At 32.4% G+C, this 25,879-nt stretch overlaps 1 protein-coding gene across 12 annotated transcripts in view; it reads left to right on the plus strand.

The window, feature by feature from the left end:
* Window positions 1-25,879, plus strand: part of VPS13B (vacuolar protein sorting 13 homolog B) — a 627,348-nt gene that overhangs the window by 97,789 nt on the left and 503,680 nt on the right. For 11 of the 12 annotated variants that reach the window (XR_006725148.2, XM_045517216.2, XM_045517215.2 and 8 more), the window contains exon 17: window positions 13,949-14,130. Coding sequence is in view for 11 of the 12 variants with exons in the window: in XM_045517216.2 (XP_045373172.2) it covers window positions 13,949-14,130 (182 nt within the window). In the remaining variant the exon portion in view is untranslated. Of the gene's footprint in view, window positions 1-13,948; window positions 14,131-21,814; window positions 24,300-25,879 lie in introns of those variants that run through there. The other variant, XM_074352638.1, reaches the window with a different exon arrangement.

Consider the following 25,879-nt stretch of genomic DNA (forward strand, 5'->3'; position numbering starts at 1 on the left):
ACTGAGTGGTGCAACTGTTAACATAAATCAGTTTTAGAACATTTTCATCCCTCCAATAAGACCCTTCATACCCATTTACAGCTAATCCCCATCTCCAGCCCCAGGTAATCACTAATCTACTTTCTTTCTCCATATATTATCTATTCTGGTGTGTAAATAGAATCATACAATATGTGGTATCCTATATCTGGCTTGTTCCACTTAGCATAATATTTTTGAAGGTCGTCCTTGATACAGCATGTGTTAGCAGCTAACTTGTCTTTTATTCTGCATCTCTATGTGGCTTTTCCTTCCCAAGTAAAACATATTCAGGCTTACAAGTAACTATCCTTACTCTTATCCAGAGATGTTTAAATTCTAGAGTTGGATGAGGGGTTTGAAAACCTTGTTAACAGTTGCTGCTGTAACTGTAACTGTGACTTGGGATGTTCTAAGACTATCCTTTCACGTCATTAGCCCTTTCTTCAACCTTAAATAGACATAAGCTTTTGCCATAATTTCTGAGAAATTACAGAGGTGGGAATAGTGTATAGACTCCTTGCTCTGTGATTATTGGTATTGAAATTCATATAAATATAGATTCCAACTCTGTATCAGACTTGCTTTTCTCAGGGAGAAGGATAGCTGGTAGTGTTTTTTTTTTTTTTTTAATCTTTGATAAGTTAACTCACTTTGAAATGCCTAGTCTTGTCATTTTAGGACTTTATCATTTTTGTATCTTGACTAACTTTTCATATTTGCATTTATGCTCCAGGACCTAGCATATAGTTGATTTTCAAGAAATGTTAATTAAAATGAACTGAACTAGAATTAATTTTATAAATTTTTAAATCAGTTAACTTATGTTTTGAAGATGACAGAAAAACAAACAGATATATTCAATCATATTGATGTTTAAGGAAGAAAAGTTAGCAAAACTACCCAAACTGTTTACTTTTTTGTTCATCCTTAATATTTTTAAATAAACGAAGCTCTAATATTATGAAGTATTCTTTTAGATTGTAGCATCTAAAGAGAAATATGGGTTAAACATATCATTCTTGAATATTTTCAATTTTTGTTCATCCTGATAAATGCGAATAAATATTCAGATATGAGTAGTCTTGCAATTTGTATTTCTAGATGTTAGTGTTTTTAGTCTCACGATGTTCTTTTAACTTTTTTTGGAGGAATAATATTTGAAGGTGAATACTTAATTTTTAATACCTTATTTCTCACAGTATTATTTTAGTTTCATAAAATCCCTGTGAGTAATTTAAAAAAATTATAAAAGTACTGAGGGATCTTGCTACACCTGAAAATAGTGTATAACTGTGGTAAGCTTTCATAGTACTTTAGAGCTCTGTAGACTGTGGTAAGCTTCTCTAAAATGGTTTATAATATGAATTATACCAGTGTTTTCAGTAACATTGTTTTCACTTTAAAATTAGACTGTAATTTTAGTCTAAGTACAACAATTTTATGTGAACAATTCAGTGACTTTGACAGACATGTAGCTGTCAGGTGGTCACCATCAAAATCAAGCTATAGAACATTTCTTTCACCTCCCCCTCCCCCACCAAAATTTCTCCCTCTGGAGTTTGTCAGCTTTTGGTAAGGGCAGTTTGCTCATGGCAAAGGTAATGCCTATCTTGATTCCCCAGTTGTAGAGTGACCAGGGGATAACTGGTTGGCAGCTTGTTAGGTGGCAACTCACTGTTCCTTGCTTTGTTGCTCCATCTCTCACCCTAATCCATCAGGTGACTGCTGCTCTTCACTAGGGCTTCTAGGCTTTCTCTAGCCCACGTGGCTGCCAGAGACTGAGCCGCTAGCATTTTCAGTTACACAATAAAGGATTTTGTAACTATATTTTATATACACAATTTCACATATTTTCTTTTCATTTTTTGGATTCTTTTTTTGCCTAGGTAATTGTTTTTAAAGTAATAAAAAGAAAAATAGAAATGTAATTTTAACAAGTGAGATATCATAGGACTCTGATGTATTTTGTGACAACAAATATAGTAGCCTAACCCCCAAAAAAGACTGATTTAAAATTAAAACATTATTTTACTATTGTTTACTACTTATTATTTACTATTTTACTTAATTTGATTAATTTATTTACAGCCTTGTATTTGTATCAGGGTGAAATTCTTAACCAAGATTTCATTTGCTGTCTGAAATACCGGTTTATTTAAATCTGAAAGAATAGTTTTATTACATAATCCATATTTTTAAAAAATATTTCTTTTAGAAGTTGGGAAATACAGAATAGAAATGAATCTAGGCTTTATTTTGATTAAAGATGTTTTCTTCCCAAATATGTTCTTACTTTATCTATGAATTTGTGTTGACTGAATGACTTTTAATAACAGGTTTTAAAATTTTAAAGAAATAATGCCTCATAAATAATCTTTATATGAATGGTAGTCCAGAATCTTAAATTTAACAATTAACATAATTGGTTCAGAATGTGTTTTCATTAGATGTTCTGTTTGTTTCCATCTTAGCACTAACTTGTAAAGTCTCTGCTTATCTTGGTGTTGGATTTAGTTTGGTTACTTTCAACACTTTGCCACATTGTAGGTAAAAAAAATTCAATTATGAAATTATAAATACTGTATCATTGTATTACTATGATTTTATATGTTACTAATAAAGTACATTTTTTAGAATATTAATGTGTTATTATCTGAAAAATAGTACCTGGAAAGGCCAACTTTTATATATGTTAATAATCCTATCAATTTTTTTGTCATGTTTTGGTTTTGATTTTATAATGTGTTTAAATAAATGACTAGCTGAAAAATACCTATTTTTATAGTTTTTTAATGAGTGCGTATATGAATAGAATTAAAAAGACATGAAATACACAGCTATAGGTAAATAGCACTTGTCTTTATACAGTTAGATTTTTCCCTTTGAGTTTTTTAGTAAGTGCATGAGCATACAACATATGTTAACAACCAGGACATGCTGGTCCAGTGAGAACAGAAGGTTTTCTCTGATTTTGCTTTTGCAAAATTTGGTATTTTATGATTAGTTAGGTGTGAAATTGTACAGGCAAATATGACTCATCTATTTCCCTTTTTTTAAAGTTTTAGACTTAGTAAAATAGTTTTAGTGATACCCAAATGAGCATTTATAATTCCTTCTTAGAGTGTTGCTTTTAAATTTGAGTTTTGGGTATTGGAGAGTATTATTACAAGACCTATACCTCTTTCTATGAGATGAATAACTGTCTTTTTCTCAGAATTTGTTTTTATCTGTGTACAGTGGGAGACATTTTATTCTGTCTCAGTGTCAGTGTATTCTGTGACAACATCTTATTCTAGTGATAATATCTATTACATATGTCTGCGTTTCATTATTTTTTGGGGGACTGAAACTTGAGTATTCAAAAGAATTTTAAGTTATTAGTATATTTATTAAAAGAAATGTCTTGATTAGAAATCACTAAATTTTGATTAAGTTTTATATCTTTAATCATTGCCTCTAAATTTCTTAACTGTATTTGACCATTTAATCTCTCTTTAATATACTAACTTGAAGTTTAGGAACAAATAATCATTGGAGGCCCCTATTGGGGTTCAAAAGATCATACAGTGCATATTTGGTAGCAGAAGAAAACCTCTAAGAACAGGATCATAATATTCTAGTATAGCATCTTGCACTTAGCTGATGCACTACATACAGGGATTCATTTGCACCTCACAACAGATCTTTGGAATAATCAAGTCAGGTAATATTATCTCTTTTATGAATATGAAAATGGAGGATTAGAGAAGATGAAACTGGATCAAAAGAGGTGAAGTCACTTGTTCTAGATGTTCTGGAGGTCTAGTTTAGTTGGTGACGGAACCATTAATAGCTTATTGGTAACTATTAGCAAGCTCTGGATAATAGCTTTTATAGTATTCTTCATTATGATTTATAAATATAAATATACTTCCAGTTTCCTAAATCAATCTGTTAATACTTGGCACTTTTCAAGTTTCAACTGATTAATGAATCATTTGTTTTAGAAATAATTTTTGGCATCTACCATGTGAAAACTGTTGTGTTGTAGGCCTCAAGTCCCAATATGAGTAAGACATGGTCTTTGCTTTTTTTTCTTGATTCTTTGTATTTAGAGAGGTGTTCTTAAATACTGACTAACTCATACATCTGAATCCAGGTTTGTTTGACTGATTTGTTTTTGGAAGATAGTTTTACTTATGTCCTTCTCCTGCCTAAAATACTTTGCTTCTCACAGCTTTTATGATAAAGATTAAAATCTTCGAAACATTCTGTGTTGCCCTCAGTGGTCTGGCCCCTTCTTGGCTGTCTAGATTCATTGAATATCTTCCTCTCTGTCCCCTCCTACCTTTTTGCCTTTTTTCAGTGTGTCTTTTTTCAGCCAAGGTTTTCACCATATCGTCTTAGGAGTCAATAGTTTAAATAATTTTTACTCATTCCTCAGATATTCACCCAGTTGATACTTTCTGTGACCTGATCACATCCCCTCAATGTATTCTTTCATGTGATATTTTTCCTGTTGTTTCACTGTACTTTGCATAGAAGTAATTTTACCCTGGTTTGTGTGATTATTTAAGGTGTTGCCATTCTTTTTACGTTAAGTTCTGTGAAGACTGTATCTTATTTTTTTGGGTGACATTTATCTTCCAAACCTTGAAACTATAGGAGGGACAAATAAATGTGTTGGCAGTTGATGATTTCTTCATCAGTTTTAGTGTTTTTTGATCGATAAGGTTTTAGGTTGTATGCTTTTTTGATAACCATGGTTGTCTCCAATTTACTTACATAGTATATGTAAAATGTGCTCTTGGTCAAAGCAAAAACCAAGGACTTCAATTACTGAAACTGAATTAAAATTTAAGTGATTTTTTTACTAATCAGAATTCTCAAGGTACGATTTGAATGTTTTTAATTACATGTGTAAGATCTATTGCATAAACTTACTTCCTTTCTCTCTTTTTTCCTGAGTAAACATTTTTACTTATGTAGATGAATTATCTATATTGAATAACTTGTCTGGGAGATGATGAGATTAATGAAGAGAAAACACTTTGGTCCATTACTGTTTTGTTTCTTTGCTGCCACCTGTAATTCATTGTAAGATTTTGAGCTTTGTATATTATAATAATAATGGCATTCATTGTATTTTTATTTTAGTAATAGACAAGTTTTACTTCTCATTTTCTCTGTTCACTTGTTATCTAACACGTTCAAATATTTATTTCAAAAATTTGAAAAATGGTAAGATATTTTCATATTTCAACACAACAAGCTGTAATTTGTATTTTACAGCTATTTGCAAATGCTGAAAATCATTGTACTTAAATATATATAATAGTTAATACTGGTGGGGTGTTGAGAAAGTCATATGCTGATACACTGCTAATGAATGTAAATTTTGATTCAAACAGTGAAATATCAAGTGTGCATTAAAAAGACCAGTGTGGAAGAATCTGTACTGATGCAGAAAGGTCTTGATGATCAATCAGTAAGATCGGTTGCTTAGTCATAAAAGGCAGGCTGTAGACATGTATATATATATCTCCATTAAAATGATACCAGTATCTATGAATGTATAAAATCAGTAGACAGAGATCTGTAGATATGTATGCTGAATTCATAAAAAGTGGTTATCTATGGGGAGTGAAGTGGATCAGAAGGAGGAAAGAGGAGTTTTAACCTTTAATTTTACTTATAATTTAATTAAGGCATTTTTCCCCCTTTCATTGAATATGGATATATTGTGAATGTTAAAGCGTCCCTGTATGCAGAACTAAATACAAATTTCTTAGCTTTTTAAACTGCTTTCATTTCTCAGTTGAGTTAGTGAGTTTTACACTCATTTTATTTTGGAAAAAGTGATCTAATCTTATTTTACTGTACAGGATATGAGTAATAACAAAAATACATTTTTGGAACCAATTTGTAGGTTCAGACTTTGCATTTGGGGACTCTGTATAAATCTTTAGATCCAGCTGTTGCTGAGGATATTCTTTCAATTGCTATGAGGTGTGTTGATTTTAAAAGAATGGATGGTTGTTTCTCAAGTGTATGTTTGGCAAAAATTTTATGGTATTGCTATGAATGTGAATGGATTGTTTAATTCCTTTGCATCAAATAGTAAGAACTGCTCCCATGTTTTTTATTTAAAATTAAGGAAGAATTTTCTTTATAGAAATGCCAGATTGTTTCAGAATTTCATCAACTTTGTATTGTAATTTTTCAGCAAATGTACAGGCACAGTCTTTTAAAGTGTTTGTTAATTAAGGCATATTCATTTTCAGTCTTTGCTATTACACAATCAAGACTTACTTGTTTCTGTTTCCTTAAATTTATCCTGGAGTTTGTCCAAGTTGAGTTTTAATGAGTTGTTTATCCCACTAGTTACATTAGGATTTATTTTTCCCTAGAGAGTAATGTTTGAATTGATAGTTTTTAAACCTATTCTGTAAAATGAACATATGTTCAGACTAGGACTTCTGGATATGTGAAATAGGCATTTGTTAAATAAATTATTTTATTTTCACCAACTTAACTGTTAAAATGTAGGTTTAGTGATATTTAAAAAAACACAAAGTAGCCCAGAAGTTCTTAGATAATTTTAGTATGAATTTTATTGAGCTGTTTTATTTTAAGCAAAGTTTAAATAAATTTGTAGTGGTATAAACCACAGGGAAAATTACACTTTTATTTTGCATTTTCATTGACATTTTAATGAGCTTCCCAAGTAGCTTAAAGTTATAAAAGCTATTGGTCTGTTTAGAAATTCTGAAGCAAATATGCTATGGTGGTATGGTTTGATGAATTGGGTTTGATGAAATGGATACATGGGTATTTATTATTTTCTTGTTAACCTGTTAGAAATATTTCAAAATTGACAAAAACGAAAGAGAAAAAAACCCTTCATTGAGACTGTTAAACCAACAGGTACATTCTATAATCTACCATCTATTGCCAAATCATTTTTAAATAGTTTATTTTAGTTCACATGCTACTGGAGTATTTAACAGAAGTATAATAAAATGTACTTTTATTTGCAGTCAGTTACAGCTGGAAAGTAAAACAAACCACAAAAACATGTCCTACGTGTATGATATAATTTATTTGTTTATTATTGAGTTATGGCTTTTGTGCAAAGTGAATTACTTCCTTTGATGTTAAATTGAACCTGAAGAAGAGAATTGTCCCCTACCCTTAGGCATCATTAAAATGTAGAATAAATTAACTTTTTTGAATTTGCATATGTTTAAGTTTTTATTCAAGTCTGTGTTATCCACTTGGGAGTCATTTTATGTGACATATGATGACTTAAAAGCTACAGTACCATGTACAGTAGCTGAATTTTTTATGAAATAGTAAAGACCCACTTGTAAATAGAATCCTGACTGTAATTTTGCCTTATAAATAATTATTGCTATAGTTATAAGAACATGGCTCTTTCTACACCATAGAATTTCCTAACTGCCACAGAGTATCTGGCTGAAGATAGAGTGGCTAGATTAATTGTACATTTTTATATTGTAGGTTTCTGTTTTGTTTACTTAGTATCACTACTGATTAACTTTTTTCTGGTCAGGAATTATGAATGAAATTTGAGAACATAGTAGAGAGAGAACCACCTCTAGTTTTTTAATAAAAGACAAGAAAGAGATTTAAAAAATGACTGCAATGTTGAAAAAGCAAAAGAAACCAATAATGATAATGAAATATAAGTTGATGAATTAGATCCTATTTGTCTTTCCTCCTGTCTCATTTAACCTTTACTATTTTACCTGATTGGTTGAAGGAATCTTTTATTCAGTGAATATTTCTAGTCCTTTGATTTTATGGTAAGATATGACCAGGATTGTAAATTGAATAGTAGATCTAGGAAGAGCCATCTATTGCTATTAAATATTTAAGAGTTGTATGGACAGGGTTTTAGGTGTCTTAATGTGCAGCTGTATATTTAATTACGTGACGTCAGCTAAATAAGAGACAGATTATCCCAGGGTTTTGTTCCTGTTTTGATATTTTTGAATAAGAGAATGCATTCGTTAGTTGCTTGGACTAATGTTCCTAGGAACAGAGTTCTGAATACTTGAGGGAGATCTTTTGTTTTAATTGAGGTAAAATCCACATAACATAAAATTTACCATTTTAATTATTTTAAATTGTACAATTCATTGTTTTTTAGTATATTCATATTGTTATGCAGTCATTATCACCATCTAACTTCAGAGCATTTTCAAAACTTAAAACCTGATTCTATCTCTGATTCTAGATATTTCATATAAACAGAATCATACAATATGTGACATTTTCTGTCTGGCTTCTTTTACTTAGCATGTTTTCAAGGTTTCTTCATGTATCATTACTTCATTCCTTTTTGTGGCTTTATAATATTCCTTTATAGGGGTATACCACATTTTGTTTATCCATTTGTCAGTTGTTGTTTGGGTTGTTTCCACTCTTTGCCTGTTAATAATAATACTTCAATGAACATGCATGTATGAGTTTTAATATGAACATGTTTTCATTTCTCTTTAGTTTATACCTAACCATATAATTGTGTATTACCTTTTTGATGAACTGTCAAATTGTTACACAGAGTGGTTGTACCATTGTATATTTCTGTCTCCAGTGTATGAGGGTTCCAGTTCCTTCTCATCTTTCCCAACACTTGTTATTTTATTTTATTTTTTTTTCCTTATTATGTTCATCCTAGTGGGTGTGAAGTGGTGTCTCTTTGTGTTTTTGATTTTTATTTCCTTAATGATGTTGAGTATCTTTTCATGCTTTTTGGCCATTTATATATATCTTCTTTGGAGAAATGAGTATTCATGTTCATTTTTTAAATTGGGCTGTACATATTTTTGTTGTTGAGTTGTGGGAGAGCCTTATTAGATTTATGATTTGTGGAACCCCCCCCCCCATTTTGTTTTGTTGGGTTTTTTTTTTTTTTTTTTTTTTTTTTTACTTTCTGGATAGTATCCTTTGATACACAAAAGGTTTTAATTTTGATAAAGTTCAATTGATCTGTGTTTCTTTTTATTACTTTTGATATCATATTTGAAAGACTTATTAAAATCCAAGATTGTGAAGATTTACACCTATGTTTCCATCTAAGAATTTTATGGTTTTAGCTTTTTGATCAATTTTGAGTTAATTTTGTTATAGGGCATGAGGTAGGGGTCCAACTTTATTCTTTGGCATTTGAATATGCAAAACCATTGGTGAGAAGACTGTTTTTATCCCCATTGATTGTTCTTGACCTCTTACCAAAAATCAGTTGATGATAGATGTCTGGATTTACTTCTAGACTCTCAGTTCTAGTGCACTGATTTATATGATGTGTATTTTTGACTACTGTACCTTTATTAAAATTGGAAATTGTGAGTCTTCTAGCTTTGTTTTTCTTTTTCAGGATTATTTTGGCTATTCAAGTTTCCTTTTAAATCCATATGAATTTTAGAATTAGTTTACTCATTTACCAAAATAGACAGCTGGGGTTTTGATAAGGATTGTGTTGAATCTGTAGATGAATTTGGAGAGTATTGTCATCTTAGCAATAATAAATTTTCCAATCCGTAAACATGGGATGTCTTTCCATTTATTTAGTTCCCTCCTTTAGTTTCTTTCAACAGTGCTTTGTAGTTTTCAGTGTAAAAGTCTTGCATTTCTTTGTTAAATTGTTCCTAAGTATTTTATTCTTTTTATTGCTATTGTAAATTAGGTTGTTTTCTTATGTTCATTGTAAGTGTATATGAGTACAAAACTAGTTTTTGTGTAATTACCTTATTTCTTGCAACTTAGTTGAACTCGTTTATTATTATAGTTGGAGTGTGTATGTGTGTTCTTTATGGTTTTCAATGTATAAGATCATGCCATCTGTGAGTAGTGATAGTTTTACTTCATTTACAATCTGAATGCCTTATTTTTCTTGCCTCATTTTGTGGCTAGAACCTCTACTACAATGTTGAATAGAATGGCAAGAGCAGTACTTGATGTCTTCCTGGTCTTGGAGAGAAAGCTTTCAGTCTTTGACTGCCAAGTATGATGTTAGTTGTGTGTCCTGTGTCATACTGAGGACATTCTCTTTAATTTTAGTGTGTTGAGTATTTTATATCTTGAAACAATTTTGGATTTTATCAAATGCTTTTTCTCTGTCAGTGAGGGAACATGTTTTCTGCCTCCTTCATTCTGTAATTATGGTATCTTGCATTGATTGAGTTTCTTGAGCCACTCTTATTTCTGGGATAAATTCCAGTTGTTGTGGTCCATAATGGTTTTAATATTATTCTGAATTTGATTTGCTATTATTTTCCGGAGGATTTTTGTGTCTGTGTTCACAAGGGATATTGGTGTGTAGTTTTCTTTTGTTGCCTTTGTCTGGCTTTGGTATCAGGATAATACTGGCATTATAGAAGAAACTGAGGAGAGTTCCCTTCTCTTTGTTGTTGTTGTTGTTGTTGTTGTTGTTGTTGTTGTTGTTGTTGTTAAAATTTGAAAAGGATTGTTATTTATTCTTCTTTAAATGCTTGGTTGAATTCACCAGTGAAGCCTTCTGGTCCTGAGCTTTTCTTTCTTGGAAGATCTCTACTTCCTTTTTGAAGGGTAGTCTTATCAGAATTATAATTCTCAATTGACATTTCTTCCTTTCACCACTTTGAATATTTCATCCCACTGCCGTGTGGCCTCCATAGTTTCTGGTGGGGAATACCTTCAAAGTTCAACCAGGCAGTTTACAACTCTGCTGCCTCTTCTTTTTGTGTAGACCCTGAAAGTCAGCCAGAAGTGAGAGCTTAAGGCCTTTCTCTTGCCAGTGTGCAGCCCTGAGCACGTGCAGGTATGCCTTCTGTATTCCCAGGAGGGTGCTGGAGCTTTTCAACATTTTTATTCTTCAAAGCATCATTTCCAAGACTTTCTAAGATTTTGGTTAGTCTCTTTTCTCCTCCTTTTCTTAACCATTATCCCAGGCAGCAAGGACTCATGTAATACCTTTGCCTGTAAATATTTTCTGCAAGTGTACCTGGGTAGTTGTTTTAGTTCTGAATTAAGAGAAATAAAGCAAGCCCTTTGAGTTGGTCCTCTAGGTAGCCACCAGATAGGTCAAAACAAACAACCACAATTTCTTGTGAATAAGGTCTATTTTGCTTTCTCTGTTACCTCTGCCTACACTGGGAATATGGGCTGTTTGGTGCCACTGCCGAGCTGGGGTTTGGGGGATGTAACATGGGTAAGTAAAAACTACCACAAAACTCACTTTTCCTATTGAGATTGAGCTGTTTTTTAAACTTTAATTTTTTTTGTTAATATGTTTCCCTGTTGGCTGCAGACTTTCGGTTAGTTTTTAGAGTTCTGGAAAAAGTCAATTCTTGATAGTTTTTGCCAGCTTTTTTGTTGCTGATAGTTTTTGCCAGACTTTTGATGTACCTTGCTCTTCCAGTTTTGATGATGTCATTCCTCTTTTGGAGGCTTTAAAGTCAAGTTTATTTGTATGAGAAGATAAGAAATCCTTTGATAATCCAGTGTCAGGGCAGGGAGTGGAGATAGTTTGATAATGCTGATATCTTATCTTCATATTTTAGAAGTATTTTATGAAATTACTTCATTTTGACACAGTTTGTGATTTCTATAGTCCATTCTTAAAATATTGCAATTTCTTAAAATTTTTTGAAAAAAAAAATGATATTGATTTCTCAAAGGACCAAGTAAAACAATATAGACATGTATATAGGGGAAAAGGGGAGAAGATCACAGAAAAGTCATCCTCTGTTCTCATTTTTGAGGACTATTAATAATTCTATCCAAAATTTTTAATCTCAACATGCAAGCACATGCGGACATACTTTTATGTGTAGGTAACTCACCACTTCCTGCCATTATGTGGGGCCATATTATAATGCAACTATATATCTCTTACCCATACTTCAGGATATCCTTTCATGTCAGTTGGTTTATCTAACTTCATTCTTTTTAATGATCTGAGTAGTTTTGCATCAAGTCAGTACAACACAATTTATTCAGCAATGACTTTTTCTCAGATTTAGGCTATTTTAAACAATGTTGCAAGCACTGTCATAGTGTAAGTATTCTTGCAGACTCGTGAGAATTCCTTTCAAATAGATTCCTAAAAGGTGAACTAGAGGCTGAGAGATTTGCTAATCTGAAAGGTTAAAAAGAGTTATACATTGTTTTAGTTTGAATTGCCCTTTTTACTGGTGAGGCTTAGAGTCTTTCCATGTTTGTGGATCATTTCTGTTTTGATATTCTGTGAGTTTCCTGTTGATGTCCTTGCAATATTCTTGTATTAGGATATCTTTTTACTTTAAAGAATTTACAGTTATATTTTTCTGAAATGGTTCATATTTATTCTTCAGTATTCAACTTAAATATGACACCTGCATAGTTTTGCTCTATCATTTCGGTCTATTTCACAGGAACCTGTACATAATAGTTCATCCTTGTTTCGTTGTACAGTGTATTTTTCTACCCTCTGCTTGGTTTAAGATTTTTTTCCAACAATTTGGTTATAATGTACCTTTGGTATGATTTTAAGTCTCTTCTTCTTGGAGTTTGTTGAACTATCTAGATCTTTGGCTTTATAGTTGTCTTCAAATTTAGAAAAAAATTGGCCATTATTTCCTTAAACATTGTGCTTTTCCATTTGTACCATTTCTCTTCTCTCTTTTGGGATTCCAAGTACACCTGTTTGAGGTTGCTTGATATTGTCCCAAAGCTGATTAAGGTTTTTTTCCCACAATTATTTCAGTCTTTTTTCCTCTCTGATCCTTCATCTCCAGGGACCTTCATAAGAGGCTTGTGAAATGCATCTCAGAATTGTCAGGCAGGGAAACAAAAGGGGGAAGCATTTATCTCTACACTTCCAGGCTCTGAATTAATGAACACACAAGAATTCCCACTGGAGTCTCAAACTGTACAGTGGCCTTTTAGGCACTGCCACTGAAAAATCTGCATTGAATGGTCTTCATAGCAGTGGCTGGAATAACGGGTGGGTTGAGAGGCTTTTGAGGTGATAGACAGGAGATGTCCAGTACTCTCCTTGTGGATATGGTTGGGGAAATGATAAAGGGTTGAGGTTTATTGGGTTAAGGAGGGAATGAGGTGTCTGAGTCTACTATAGTAGCATCCTACTCTTTTTTTTTTCCTATCTCTTGTTTTTCTTCTTTCCACTTTATCTTGCATATTTCATTAACCTTCACTGTTAGCTTGTTGCTCATAGACATATTTAAATGTTTCCTTACTTTGAAGCTTTGCTATTTAGGAAGTTCAATTAAGGCACCTCAGTCAAAGGCAGAACCAGATAAATATGACAACAATGAGTTAGATATTCCAGGGCAGAGGTTCTAAAAATAATTTTTCTGTTACTCTCAAGTAGGAGCCTGAGTATAATGTAAATGGTTTGTAAGTACTTGTGAAAGTATAGGATAGAGGGCTCTGGATCAGATTGCCTAGACTTAAATTCCTAATTTTTTAACTTTTTAGTTGTATGATATTTGACACCTACTTCATACCTGTATCTTAGTTTCTCCATTTGAAAAATGAAGATAATACCTCCATCAAAGTGTGTTATGAAAAGATTCTGAGTTAATAAATACGAGATATTAAAAATAAGGCTGATCTGCTTATAAATTCTGTTTAAGTATGATTAGTATTATTTTTGATAATTGACTTGATTAAAAAAGTGTAATTGCTTCAGCAGAATGCATGTGTATGAATATGTGTTGACATTCTAGTTTGTATTTTTATTTTATTGTGAGAGATTCTGAAATAGTGAAACATATTTAAAGTTAGTAGAATTGCGTATCTATTTGGTTTAAATTCTATTTTAAAATATTTTTAATGTGTACTTTTTCTTACCTTATAGTCTAATTTATTTTATATGTTGTTTGTAAATGCTTTTTAATATATTACTTGCTGTTATTCTTTCTATTTTCTTATGCAGGACCAAAAGGTCTCAGATTGCTATAACTGAGGGTATATTTGAACTTCCAAATCTCACAATTCAAGCTACAAGAGCACAGACACTTCTGCTTCAAGCAATATATCAAAGTTGGTCTCATATTGGAAATGTCAGCTCTTCAGCAGTGAATGAAGCTTTGATGAATGAAGTTTTCCAAACTATAGGTAAGAACAGTCTTTTTGACAAGTGTATGGAAAATTCTTACTAGAGATGACTGATATTCTGTCGTTCAAACCCATATGTGTGGCATGTTCAACTTAAATTGTAGTATATTTCTGTGAAAGCAGATATGTATAGGTCCTGTGTAAAATCCATGATATAAGTTAAGCCATTCAATCTTTTTCTCTGCCACCAATTTGTGGATACGTTTTATAGTTCAAGAGATTATTTTCACCAACTCCTTGTACAATTGACCTTTTGGCCTTACTTGGATAACTTCTGAGGGGATCAGTATGTGTGTTTGAAATGATAACCAAGTCAAGTATAAATATAAATATTTGATTATGGTGGTAGAGTGGCATGAAATTCTTGATATTATAGAATACATTAATACTTGGTAAGCAAATTATTCTTTTTGTGTGAAAATTATTAGTATTACACCTTGAATGAATTAACTACAGAAAATTAAAAATCTGCTTTGATGCCTGTAAAAGAGATATTATCTTCATCTTATTATTCACTTTGTCGGTAAGCAAAAAAATGTTACAGAAGACTTGCTTCTTTAATTGTTTCAGTTCATAATAATTATGTTACTTTTGTCAGTGACACAAAAGAAGGATATATTAAGTGTAATCATGCTTAAAATAATAACATTATTTTCTACTTCATTTATCTGTTGAAATATTAGTTTTATTTTTACATGATGCTTTTGAAGGTTTTAATGTCAGACCTTACTATGGGGAATATATTATAAGGTCTAAAAAATGCATTTTTATTAGAGTCTTTTCGTTTGATATAGCCATTGCCTAATGTGGAATTTTATAGTTGTGTCAGGTTTTAGGATTTTATAAAGAAATGACAAATGTTTCATTAGTTTAGAAGTTCTTAACTTGGGGTATATGAAAAGGCTTTGAATACTCTGAATTTCCTGAAATAGTATGCAAATCTTAGTGTGTGCGTAAACATATTTCCCCCGAACACATATTTATGTTCTCTTTTTAAATAGATTCATTTATTAAATGTGCTGAGTCTGTTCTTCATACAGTCTTTTGAGTTATATCTATTTTTTCTTATATTAACATATTTATAATTACCTTTTCTTTGGTTGGTATTTGCTGTATTTCCTTTTGCATTCTTTTTCTTAAAACCAATGTTTTTATGCTTTATGTATATGTCTTAGAAATAGCATACAATTGAATATTTTAGGTCAAATTTCATAATCTGTCTTTTATCTAGTAAATTCAATCTATTTATATGTGTGATTGTAGTTTTTTTTGACTTTGTTTCTGCTTACTATCTTACTATATCGTTTCCTTTTATACTGTTTTAGCTACAGTGCTTCTTAAAAAATACTATTGTTTCTTACTTACCTCTTTCTACTTGTTTGGAATTGTATACTCTTATTGAATTACTAACTTAAAAATAACTGATGTTGCTTTGGAAAACACTTTGGTAGTTCTTCAAAAAGTTAAATTAGAGTTACTATATAACCCAGCAATTTTACTCCTAGATATGCACCCAAGAATTGAAAACATATATCTGTGTAAAGTCATGTACATGAATTCATAACATTATTCTTTTTTCCTTTTGCATGCAAGTTTATTTTTTATTAATAATTTTATGTATTTAAGGTATGCAATATGATATTTTGATATACATGGTTAAATGATTACTACACTCAAGCTAATTAACAGATATGTCCCCTCACATAGCTACTATATTTTTTTCCCTGTGGTAAGAGCACCTGAAATTTACTCTGTTGGCAAATTTCCACTATACACTACAGTATTATCAACTATAACTATCATTCTCTACATGAGATTTCTAGAACTTACTCATCCTGCATAACTGCAGCTTTGTCTCCTTTGACCAGCATCTTTCATTTCCCTCATCTCCTTGCCCCTGTAAATACTGTTCTACTCTCTGCTTCTATGAATTCGACTTTTTAAGATTCCGTATGTAAAGGAGATCACATAGCATTATTCCTAATAGCCAAAAGGTGAAAACAACAGAAATGTCTGATGAATGGATAAAATGTGTTATGTGTACAATGGAATGTTATTCAGACATAAAAAGGAGTGAAGTACTGATATATGCTGTGAATGAACCTTGAAAACATGCTAAGTGGAAAAAGCCAGATGCAAAAAGTCACATATTATGATTCCATTTATATGAAATACTTAAAATAGGCAAATCCACAGAGACAGAAAGTAGATTAATGATTGCCAGAGTTTAGAGAAAAGGAGAACTGGGGAATGACTGCATGAGTTTCTTTTGGGGTGATGGAAATGTTTTGCAATTAGATAGTAGTAATGTCTTCACACTTGTGAATCTGCTAAATTCCATGCAATTGTACGCTTGTAAAAGGATGAATTTTATGTTTATTTTATTTCATTCAAAAATCATTTTAAATTGATGAATATTTAAGTGGACTAAATTATGTGTTATGCTCTGAATGTTTACATTCCACCAAAATTTATATGTTGAAATTCAATGCTCAAGGAGGAGGACGGGCCTCTGGGAGCTGATTAGATCATGAGGGCAGAGTCCTCATGAATGAGATTGATGTCTTTAGAAAGAGGGGCCAGAGAGGGGTCCTTTGACTCCCCCACCATGTGGAGGAAGTAGGCAGCCTTCAGCAGGAAGTGGTTCTCTTCGGAACCTGACTGTGCTGGTGCCCTGATCTTGGGCTTCCAGCCTCTAGAATCGAGAGAAATAATTTTCTGTTGTTTATCTGCTGTACAGTCTGTGGTATTTGTTATTAGAGCCCGAATGGACTAAGACAGTGTTATTGCCGTTGTTTTATGTGGAGTTACTGTGTGAAAGCTCTTCTTTTAGATCCTCACCCTTAAGGCCTGTGGTGAGGCCTTTTTTGGTAGTAGCATTTTTCACTGTATATTATTTTGTTTGTCAGATTTGTTTCCTGTGATGTTCTCTCCAGAAGTTTGTTTGTTTACTGTCTCACAGTATTAATCCACCCTTATTTATTTAAAATTTTTGTTTTTGTCAACTTAGTCTAAAAATTCATATTAATAAGCAGGTGGTGGTGGTATTGACTTTTATAATTTTTTCCCTGACAAACTCATTCTGCATTTTTTTCTGAATTGATCAAATGGACTGTGCTAGGCAGATTCTATGTAAAATTTTTTATTCTGTAAATATTCTATCCTAATAGAATGCTGCATAGATATTAAAAAATGGGTCAGATAAGTACACAGAGCAAGTGATCCATAACCTGGTATGCTGACATTGAAAAACCTAAAATTAGTGGAAATAAGTTTTTGGAGATTAGAGGAGTTGAGGAAAATGGAATAATGTTAGGAAGTTTCGTCTCTTCGCCAAGGAATCTTAAATTTATGAAATGAAGCAGCTATAAAATTTATAATAGGTGAATTAAGAGTTAGCCAAAATTTTGTTTTGAAAATCTGGTTTCCAAGTGTCCAATTTCCTTATGTCTTTTTTTGCTCCCCCCAAATCTTATTCTGTTCATTTTATTCTTAACATAGTGCTTGCTTATAGTATTATTTCTCTAAATTTTCTGTCTTAAGATCCAAGAAGTATGTATTTAAGGTGTAAAGTTTATAGCGTTTATTATCTTACATCTGTGGGCTGTCAGTAGACATCACTCAGCACTGTTAAGCTTTGTTTAATATGTTTGGTTTAACCAGGGATCTTTTGCTTCACATTGCAGCTAGTTCTCATTTATTACATTAATGAAGTGATGATGCAGGATTATGTACATTCTTCAACTTCTCAGATTTTTATTCTGATAATCTGTGGAAGAAGAACCATTATTCTTCCATTCTACGGTTGACTATAAGCCAAGCACTTGTCTTCAGTGTTTCTGCCTCACCTTTCATGATAATCGTATACTTCTTGCTTACCTTCCTACTTCTTGCTGTCTTTTTATTGATAGTTGCTAACCCACAGCATCAGTCTCCTCCTGTCCATCACCTTCATGGCTTTTCCTTCTGTCTCTGTTGAACGTAATTCTGATTTGATAACATTCTCCTACATTATCCTCTTTTCTTTGATAACTAGTTCTTTAACACAAGTCAACACAGTTTTTTCCTTTCCTGTAGTTCAGGAAACTGTAACCTGCATTATAGTCTGTGGGTTCCATAAAAAAATTACATTTTTTTCCACATTTATGCCTTTGCCCAGGTTTACCCTTCTACCCCATGCCAGAAGTGTTTTATTTCGCTTGCTCTCCTCCTTCGCATTCCTCCTGTTCAGTTTTTCGAAACTGCGTTATTGAGGTGTAAATCACATACCATACAAGTCACCCTTTTCAAGTAGGCAGTATTTAGCCTGTAGTACATTCAGAGCTCTGTCTTCATCACCACAATCAATTTGAGAACATTTTCTTTACCCCAGAAAGAAGTCTTAGATTTTTTAGCCATCGCTTCCCAAGCCTGCCATGCCCCCCAGCCCTAAGCAAACAATAACCTGCTTTTTGTCTATGGATTTGCCTATTCTGGGCATTTCATATAAACAGATCATATAAAATACAGTCCTTTGTGACAGAATTCTTTCACTTAGCATACTGTTTTGAAGTTCATCCATATTGTAGCATTCATCAGTTTCTTTTTATTGTCAAATAGTATTCCATTGTATGTATATACTATTTTGTTCATCGATTCATCAGTTGATGGACATTTGGGTTGTTTCCACTTTGACATTTATGAATGATGTTGCCGTGAACATGTATGTGCAAGTTTTTTGTGTGGATATACGCTTTTATTTCTCTTGGGTAGGAGAAGTAGGAGTAGAAGTGCTTGGTCATATGGTAACTGTATATTTAACCTTTTGAGAAATTTGGAAAACAGCCTGTTTTCCAAAGCAGCTGTACCATTGAATATTCTTAGCTGTAGTGTATGAGGATTCCATTTTTTCCCACATACTTACCATACTGCTATCACCTGTTTTTTGGTTCCAGCCATCCTGTTGGTTGTAAAGTAGTGTCTCACTGTGATTTTGATATGCATTTCCCTAATAGTTAATGGTTTTGGCCCTTTGTATATCTTTTGTGGAGAAATGTCTACTTAGATCCTTTGTTCGTTTTTTCGTTGGTCTGTTTATCTTTTTTGTTTTGAGTTGTGAGAATTCTTTCTATTTTCTAGATACAAGTCCCTTATCAGATGCATGGTTCGCAGAGGTTTTCTGCAGTTCTGTCGGTTGTTTGTTCACTTTCTTCATGGTGACATCCTGTCCGACTTTTTCCTCAGTTGTAGCCCCAAGTATATCTTTACACTGGACCTTGTTATCTTTTAGAAGTGGTTTATTTCTCCTTTGTTACTGATTCTGCTTCTTGGTCTTCATAATTGCTTTCAGCCTTTTAAGTTCTTTTAAACTTTTTAATATCAGAATCCTTACTGCTCTTGTTATCCAAGGCCTTGATTTCCCAAGGCCAACAATTTCAGTGATGCTAACCTTCTATATTCATTTCTTCCTTTCTCTTTTCATCTTTGTTTTCTCCATGCCTGTTCTCACAAATAAGAAATTTATGTGTTACCTCTGCAAGCGCCAAAACAACACTATTCCATCTGAACTGAACTGTTACTGATTTGGGGGAGATTTAGAAAAATTCATTTATAATTGAGTTCCTATCTTACCCTTTCATTAATTGCAGGTTGTAACTTATTAGTTGGGTTTGAAATCGACGTCTTTGGGTACTCCTAAGAGTTTGAAAGAAATGAACTAGAATTAAATAGAATGCATGTAATGTAGTAAGATGAAGTATTATATTTATTATATTTATAAACATGAAAGGCATACATTGTTAATAAATACAGTTATTGCTCTAAATTTTTTCTTGGTAAGACTAGGGATTAAAATTCTGTGCAATTGCTTCCTGAATATTGGGTTTTGGAAATTTTGAGAGGACATGAGAGATGCCCTGAGTAAAAAAAGGGAAAAAAATTTAGTATTTTTCCAAAGAGAAAGAACTAAAAGAATTGGGTGATAAATAATTAATGACATGTTTTTGAAATTCTAAAATTCTTTAGCTAGTAGTTGCATTATTGATTTTTATGCTATTTTAGATGATACGGTGAGGGATGGTACCAGGTCACTAGCAAAATACATGTACATGTAAAGCATAAGATGCTCCTGGAAAATTTTAAATGTGAAAAATTTCATTCTGATCTCTTGATTCCTAAGAAAACATGGTTATTGATTTCCTGATTCTAATAACAAGAAATTCTTAGTGAAGAGTGAGCAGTGTCAAGTTGTGAGATAATGTAATTTTATCACTCAAAGGAAATAAATTAGTTTGATAGTTAAGTTTTATGTGTCCGATTTATGCTGCATTTTAAACATTTTTTAAAAATTGAAGTATAGTCAGTTTACAGTGTGTCAATTTTCTGGTATACAATATACTGCATTTTTATATAAAGAAAACTAAGTGCAAAAAACTTATTCTTTGTTTCTTTATAGGTACAGAATTATTTCACTATTTTATTAACTTAGTTTTTTTTATAAATACGTATTTAGTTAATCTTTTTTTCCTTTTAATAACTGAAGCTGTTAAATATGTCTCTATGTAAAACCAAGTAAAGTTAGGTTGTTGTATTTGATTGAGTCTTAGAATATGCAACAACCTTGTACATTAGTCTTCGAAATGTTGAAGTTATAATGGTACTTCAGAAATGTGATATCAGATTTAATTTCAAGCATCAAAACTGCAAAATTCCTTTAGGAAGAAAAGATGTTTTCTTTAATAAAGTGTACATGAGAGATGCCCTGAGTAAAAACTGTGTCACAAAATGTGATAATTTTCGTTGAGTCAATTTTTGTACTGTGTCACAAAAATGTGATAATTTTCGTTGAGTCAATTTTTAGTTTCTATTTTGTGAATGACTTTACTTAAGAGGCTTTAAGAGACTGTGTGAATATTGAACTATACTAGTGTTATTTAGAGCTACATCAATGAATTTTTCTTCCTCAGCTCTTGTAAAAGGAGAATAAAATTAAAGATATTAAATTAAGATGAATAGTAAAAAGTTCTGTGCCACTGCTTCTTAGAGGTTTAGTTTTGTCTGTTGAATTTTATTAATCTATATGCTATATAAATATTGGTGTAATGAATGTTTTACTATCTCTGTCAGGTAATAAAAATATTTTCACTCTTCGACTATTAAAATTTACTGAATTGTAGTGTGGAAATCACACTACTTATATGTCTAAAGAAAGGTCAGTTTGTTTCATTGAGTTTCAGTTAACTTTCTCATCTGTAAAATGGTAATAGTATCTTTAGATCTACTCATAGAGTGCTTGAGAGTGCCAAATACAGTGTTACTTGAGGAGTTGATTCATTGCTCCTGCCCTGGCTGTGGAATCCTGCTAGAATCATACATATGGGGATATTACCTGTGGAGGTGGTTGTAGGGTATGAGTTCTTGGAGGCATGAGATAACTATCACTGTCAAAACTGAAGCTTCAGTGATCCAGTATTTTAGGTGAGAAGATACAGGGCAAAGGTAAATTCAGAGAGTAGGGCAGGAAAGTAAATAGGATAATGAAGTAGTGAACTTGATGAGAGAAGAATAAAATTCAAGACATTGGTTAGGTCTGGTTGTTTGGACTTAAGGAAGAAACTGTGCATTGTGCTGCTTTAATACAGCTGTTGACAAGAGGCCTTGCAAGCTCATAGACACCTATGATGAATCGTGTATTCTCTCCTGTTAGGAATTCCCCAGCGATGTGGAACAACAGGTTGCTGCAATGCAGTGGGAGAATAGAAATACGAAACCCTATCCTTTAATCTGCTTTTCATGTAGTGAGCAGCTGCCTACCAAGCATTTTTCCTCCACTGAGCTGCATATTGTAGCGACTGGATACCGTAAGACTTACTGAATAGTCTGAATTGGCTCACCTTTTTAGGTTGATGTTTCTCACGCATTAATTTCTCTGGCTTCTCCCCAGTACTATTGATGTTGGCAGGTTATATGTCCTGTGTTACACATGTGACAATTTATGCGTGGAACAATTTAGTGTTTTTCTTAAGTATCATCCCACAGATACTCACTGAGTAAGCTAGTTTTTGAAGCCAGGCCTTTGGACCCTTCGGTTGTTCTTACTTCTGCTACTACATCAAACAACCTCTCTGGTAAATAAGACCAGAAACAAAGTAAGGTGATTATAGTTTGCTGTTCCATTAGGAATTCTGTGATGAAGGAATAGCAAATATTGGCAACTTAATTAAAATAATAAAGAAGTTTATAAAGAATAAACAGATGTTAAAGTTTGAACTAAATATGTATTATTAATTGGGATCATTGAATTATGCATTTTTATTTTTCATGTTTCTTATGGTACTCAAATCATAGAAACTGTAACCTCTGTAATTTTGCCAGAAGATAAAAATACAAAGTCACATGTGGCTTTTGCTTGCTTAGGAAAACAAGGACTTGTTACTGCTTTTTCCTTGCTCAGGTAGTTCATTGTTTTGTCGACAGTCTAGTTCCACTAATCTGGTATTTGCAGGGAAATTGCCTACAGACTCTCAAATCTGTGCTGAAGGTGATCAAATGGACATTTGAATCTGTTATTTAAGTGATGTCTTAATGTTAAAATAAAAAATCTACTTTCCAGAATGTAACTGTAAAAGTATTTTATGCAAGATTTCATGTGGGATACCTTAATGGTTGAATAATAAATTTTACCTCATAAAAATGAAATTCAATAATACAGTAGCTTTCTCAGCTCAGTAGCATCTGGTCTATTCTCATGAGAGCCAATATTTTCCAACTCATTAGGATCATGTCGTTCTGTATGTCGTCAACATTGACTTAGCCAAGCTACCTTTACTTACATAACCGCCAAACTATTAAATAGGTCTCTTGTGGAGTGAAGTCAAATATTCCTCTTTCTTTACTTCTGCCTTAGAAGAGGGGAAGAAAATGTACATACTGTAACATTTAAACATCTGGTCTAAAACCACATCAGTGTAACTCTGAGTAAAGTTACGAATTTGGTATTCTTCCCAGGTGTGCATATAAAAAGGATTTTGGAGTTGCTGAACAGTTCTTTAACCATTTAGGAAAAGGATTGAGGTATATAGTGATATGCTTTTTCTATTCCTCTGTTTTTAAAGTACTTTTTTTCTCACGCACCTCCAATGTGTTCTAAAATATATATTTTTGAGCTGTTATAAAATTGTCTTTCCAGATAGGAGAAGTATTGATTATAAATTTATCCTTGCCTAAAAATAAAAATGAGTTAGTTTTGCATTAAACACTACCAGTGAGACTTTTTGATGTTTACAATGGAGTAAAAATTTAATAAAAGAAATAGAAGAAGACACAAATGGAAAGATATTCATGCTCACGGATTGGAGGAATCAGTATTGTTAGAATGTTCATGCAGCATAATGACTTGACTTAATATATTGAGAAGTGATTACCACAGTAAGTTTAGTTAACATCCATTGCCTTGTATAGATACAAAAAAAAAAGAATATTTTTTTCCTCGTGATGAGAACTTTTAAGATTTACTTTTTAAGCAACTCTGAATTATACCACACAGCAGTATTAGCGATAGTCATCATGTTGTACATTTCATCCTCTACTTACTTATTTTCTAACTGGAAGTTTGTACCTTTTGACCACCTTTATCCAATTTCCCTACCCTCCATCCCCTTCCTCTGGTAACGACAAATCTGATCTCTTTTTCTGTGAGGTCCTCTCCCCACCCCCCCAATTCCTCATATACGTGAGATCAAACAGTATTTATCTTTCTTGACTTACTTCCCTTAGGACCTCAAAGTCTATCATGTTGCAAATGGCAGGATTTTCTTTTTTTCTGTGAGTGAATAGTATTCCACTGTGTACATACACCATAGTTTCTTAATCCATTCATCTGTTGATGGACACTTAGATTGTTCTCATATCTTGGCTGTTGTAAATAATGCTGCAGTGAACATTGGGAGTGCAGTTATCTCTTTGACATAGTGATTTTATTTCCTTTTGATACAGACCCAGGAGCGTAATTGCTGGATCATATCATAGTTCTGTTTTTAATTTTTTGAGGAACTTTCATATTGATTTCCATAGTGGCGCCAATTTACAGTCCCACCAGCAGTGCTTAAGGGTTTCCTTTTTTCTACATCTTTGCCGGCATTTGTTATCTCTTATCTTTCTGATGATAGTTATTCTAACAGGTATGAGGTGATACCTCCTTGTGGTTTTGGTTTGCATTTCCCTAATGATTAATGATGTCGAGGACCTTTTCATATACCTGTTGGCTATTGTGTATCATTTGGAAAAGTGTTTAGATCTTTTGCCCACTTTTAGATCGTATTGTTTGTTTTTCTACCATTGAGTTATATGAGTTCTTTATATATTTTCGATGTTAACCCCTTATCAGATAAATGATGTGGAATTATCTTCTCCCATTCTGTAGGTTTCCTTTTCCTTTTGTTGATTGTTTCTTTTGCTTTGTGGAAGTTGTTTAGTTTGTTGTAGTCTCATTTATGTTAGCTTTTGTTCCTTGTGTTTTAGGTGTCATATTCAAAAAATGGTTGCTAAAACTATGTCAAGGAGCTTTCTTCCCCCCTGCCTCCATGTTTTCTTCTAGGAATTTTCTAGGTCTTATGTTTATTTCTGTAATACATTTTGAGTTAATTTTTGTGAGCGATGTGAGATTGAGATCTGGTTTTATTCTTTTACATACCATTTTCGAGTTTTCTCAGCATCATTTATAGAAGAGACTGTCTTTTCTCCATTGAGTATTCTTGACTCCCTTATCAAATATTAGTATGCATGGGTTTATTTTTGAGCTCTTGATTCTATTCTATTGGCCTATGTGTCTGCTTTTATGTCAATACCATACTTTTTGATTAATATAACTTTATAATATGCTTGAAACCAGGAAGTGTGTTATCTTCAGCTTTATTCTTTCTTCAGATTGCTTTGGCTGTTAGGGGTCTTTTGTGGTTTTATGTAAATTTTAGGATTATTTTTTCTAAGTCTGTTAAAAAAAAACCTGTTATTGGAATCTTGATACGAATTGCATTGAACTATACATGGCTTTGGGTAGTATGGACGTTTTAACAATATTCTTTCAGTCCATGAGCACAGGATATCTTTCCATTTATTTGGGCCTTCAATTTATTTCATTATTACTGTCTTCTAGTTTTCAATGTAGAGATCTTTCACCTACTTGATTAAATTTGTCAATATTTCATTGTTTTAGATGACATTGTAAATGTAATCAGTTTCTTTGTCTACCTCCCCCACCCCAGATAATTTGTCATTAGTGTATAGAAACACTACTGCTTTTTGCCTTTTAATTTTGTTTCCTGCAGCTTGACTTGATTTACTCATTAGATTAACAATTTTTTGGTAGAGTCTTTGGAGATATTATATATATAAAATCACCTCATCTGCAGATAGGGACAGTTTTACTTCTTTCTTTCCAAATCTGATGCCTTTTATTTCTTTTTCTTGCCTGATTGTTCTGGCTGGGTCTTCCAGTATTATGTTGAATAGGAATGGTAAGAGTAGGTGCCCTTTTCTTGTTTCTGATCTTAGAGGAAAAACTTTCAACTTTTTACTGTTAAGTATGATGTTAACTGTGGGCTTGTCATATATGTCCTTTATTATGTGAGATTGGTTCCTTCTATACCCAATTTGTTGAGAGTGTTTATCATAAACAGAAGTTCAATTTCATCAAATGCTTTTTGTCTGTCTCTATCTAAATGATATGATTTTTTAAATTTCTATTAATGTGATTGTGCCACATTTATTGATT

The sequence above is a fragment of the Camelus bactrianus genome, chromosome 25, assembly GCF_048773025.1.
Source record: "Camelus bactrianus isolate YW-2024 breed Bactrian camel chromosome 25, ASM4877302v1, whole genome shotgun sequence".
In the NCBI taxonomy this organism is placed as follows: Eukaryota; Metazoa; Chordata; class Mammalia; order Artiodactyla; family Camelidae; genus Camelus; species Camelus bactrianus.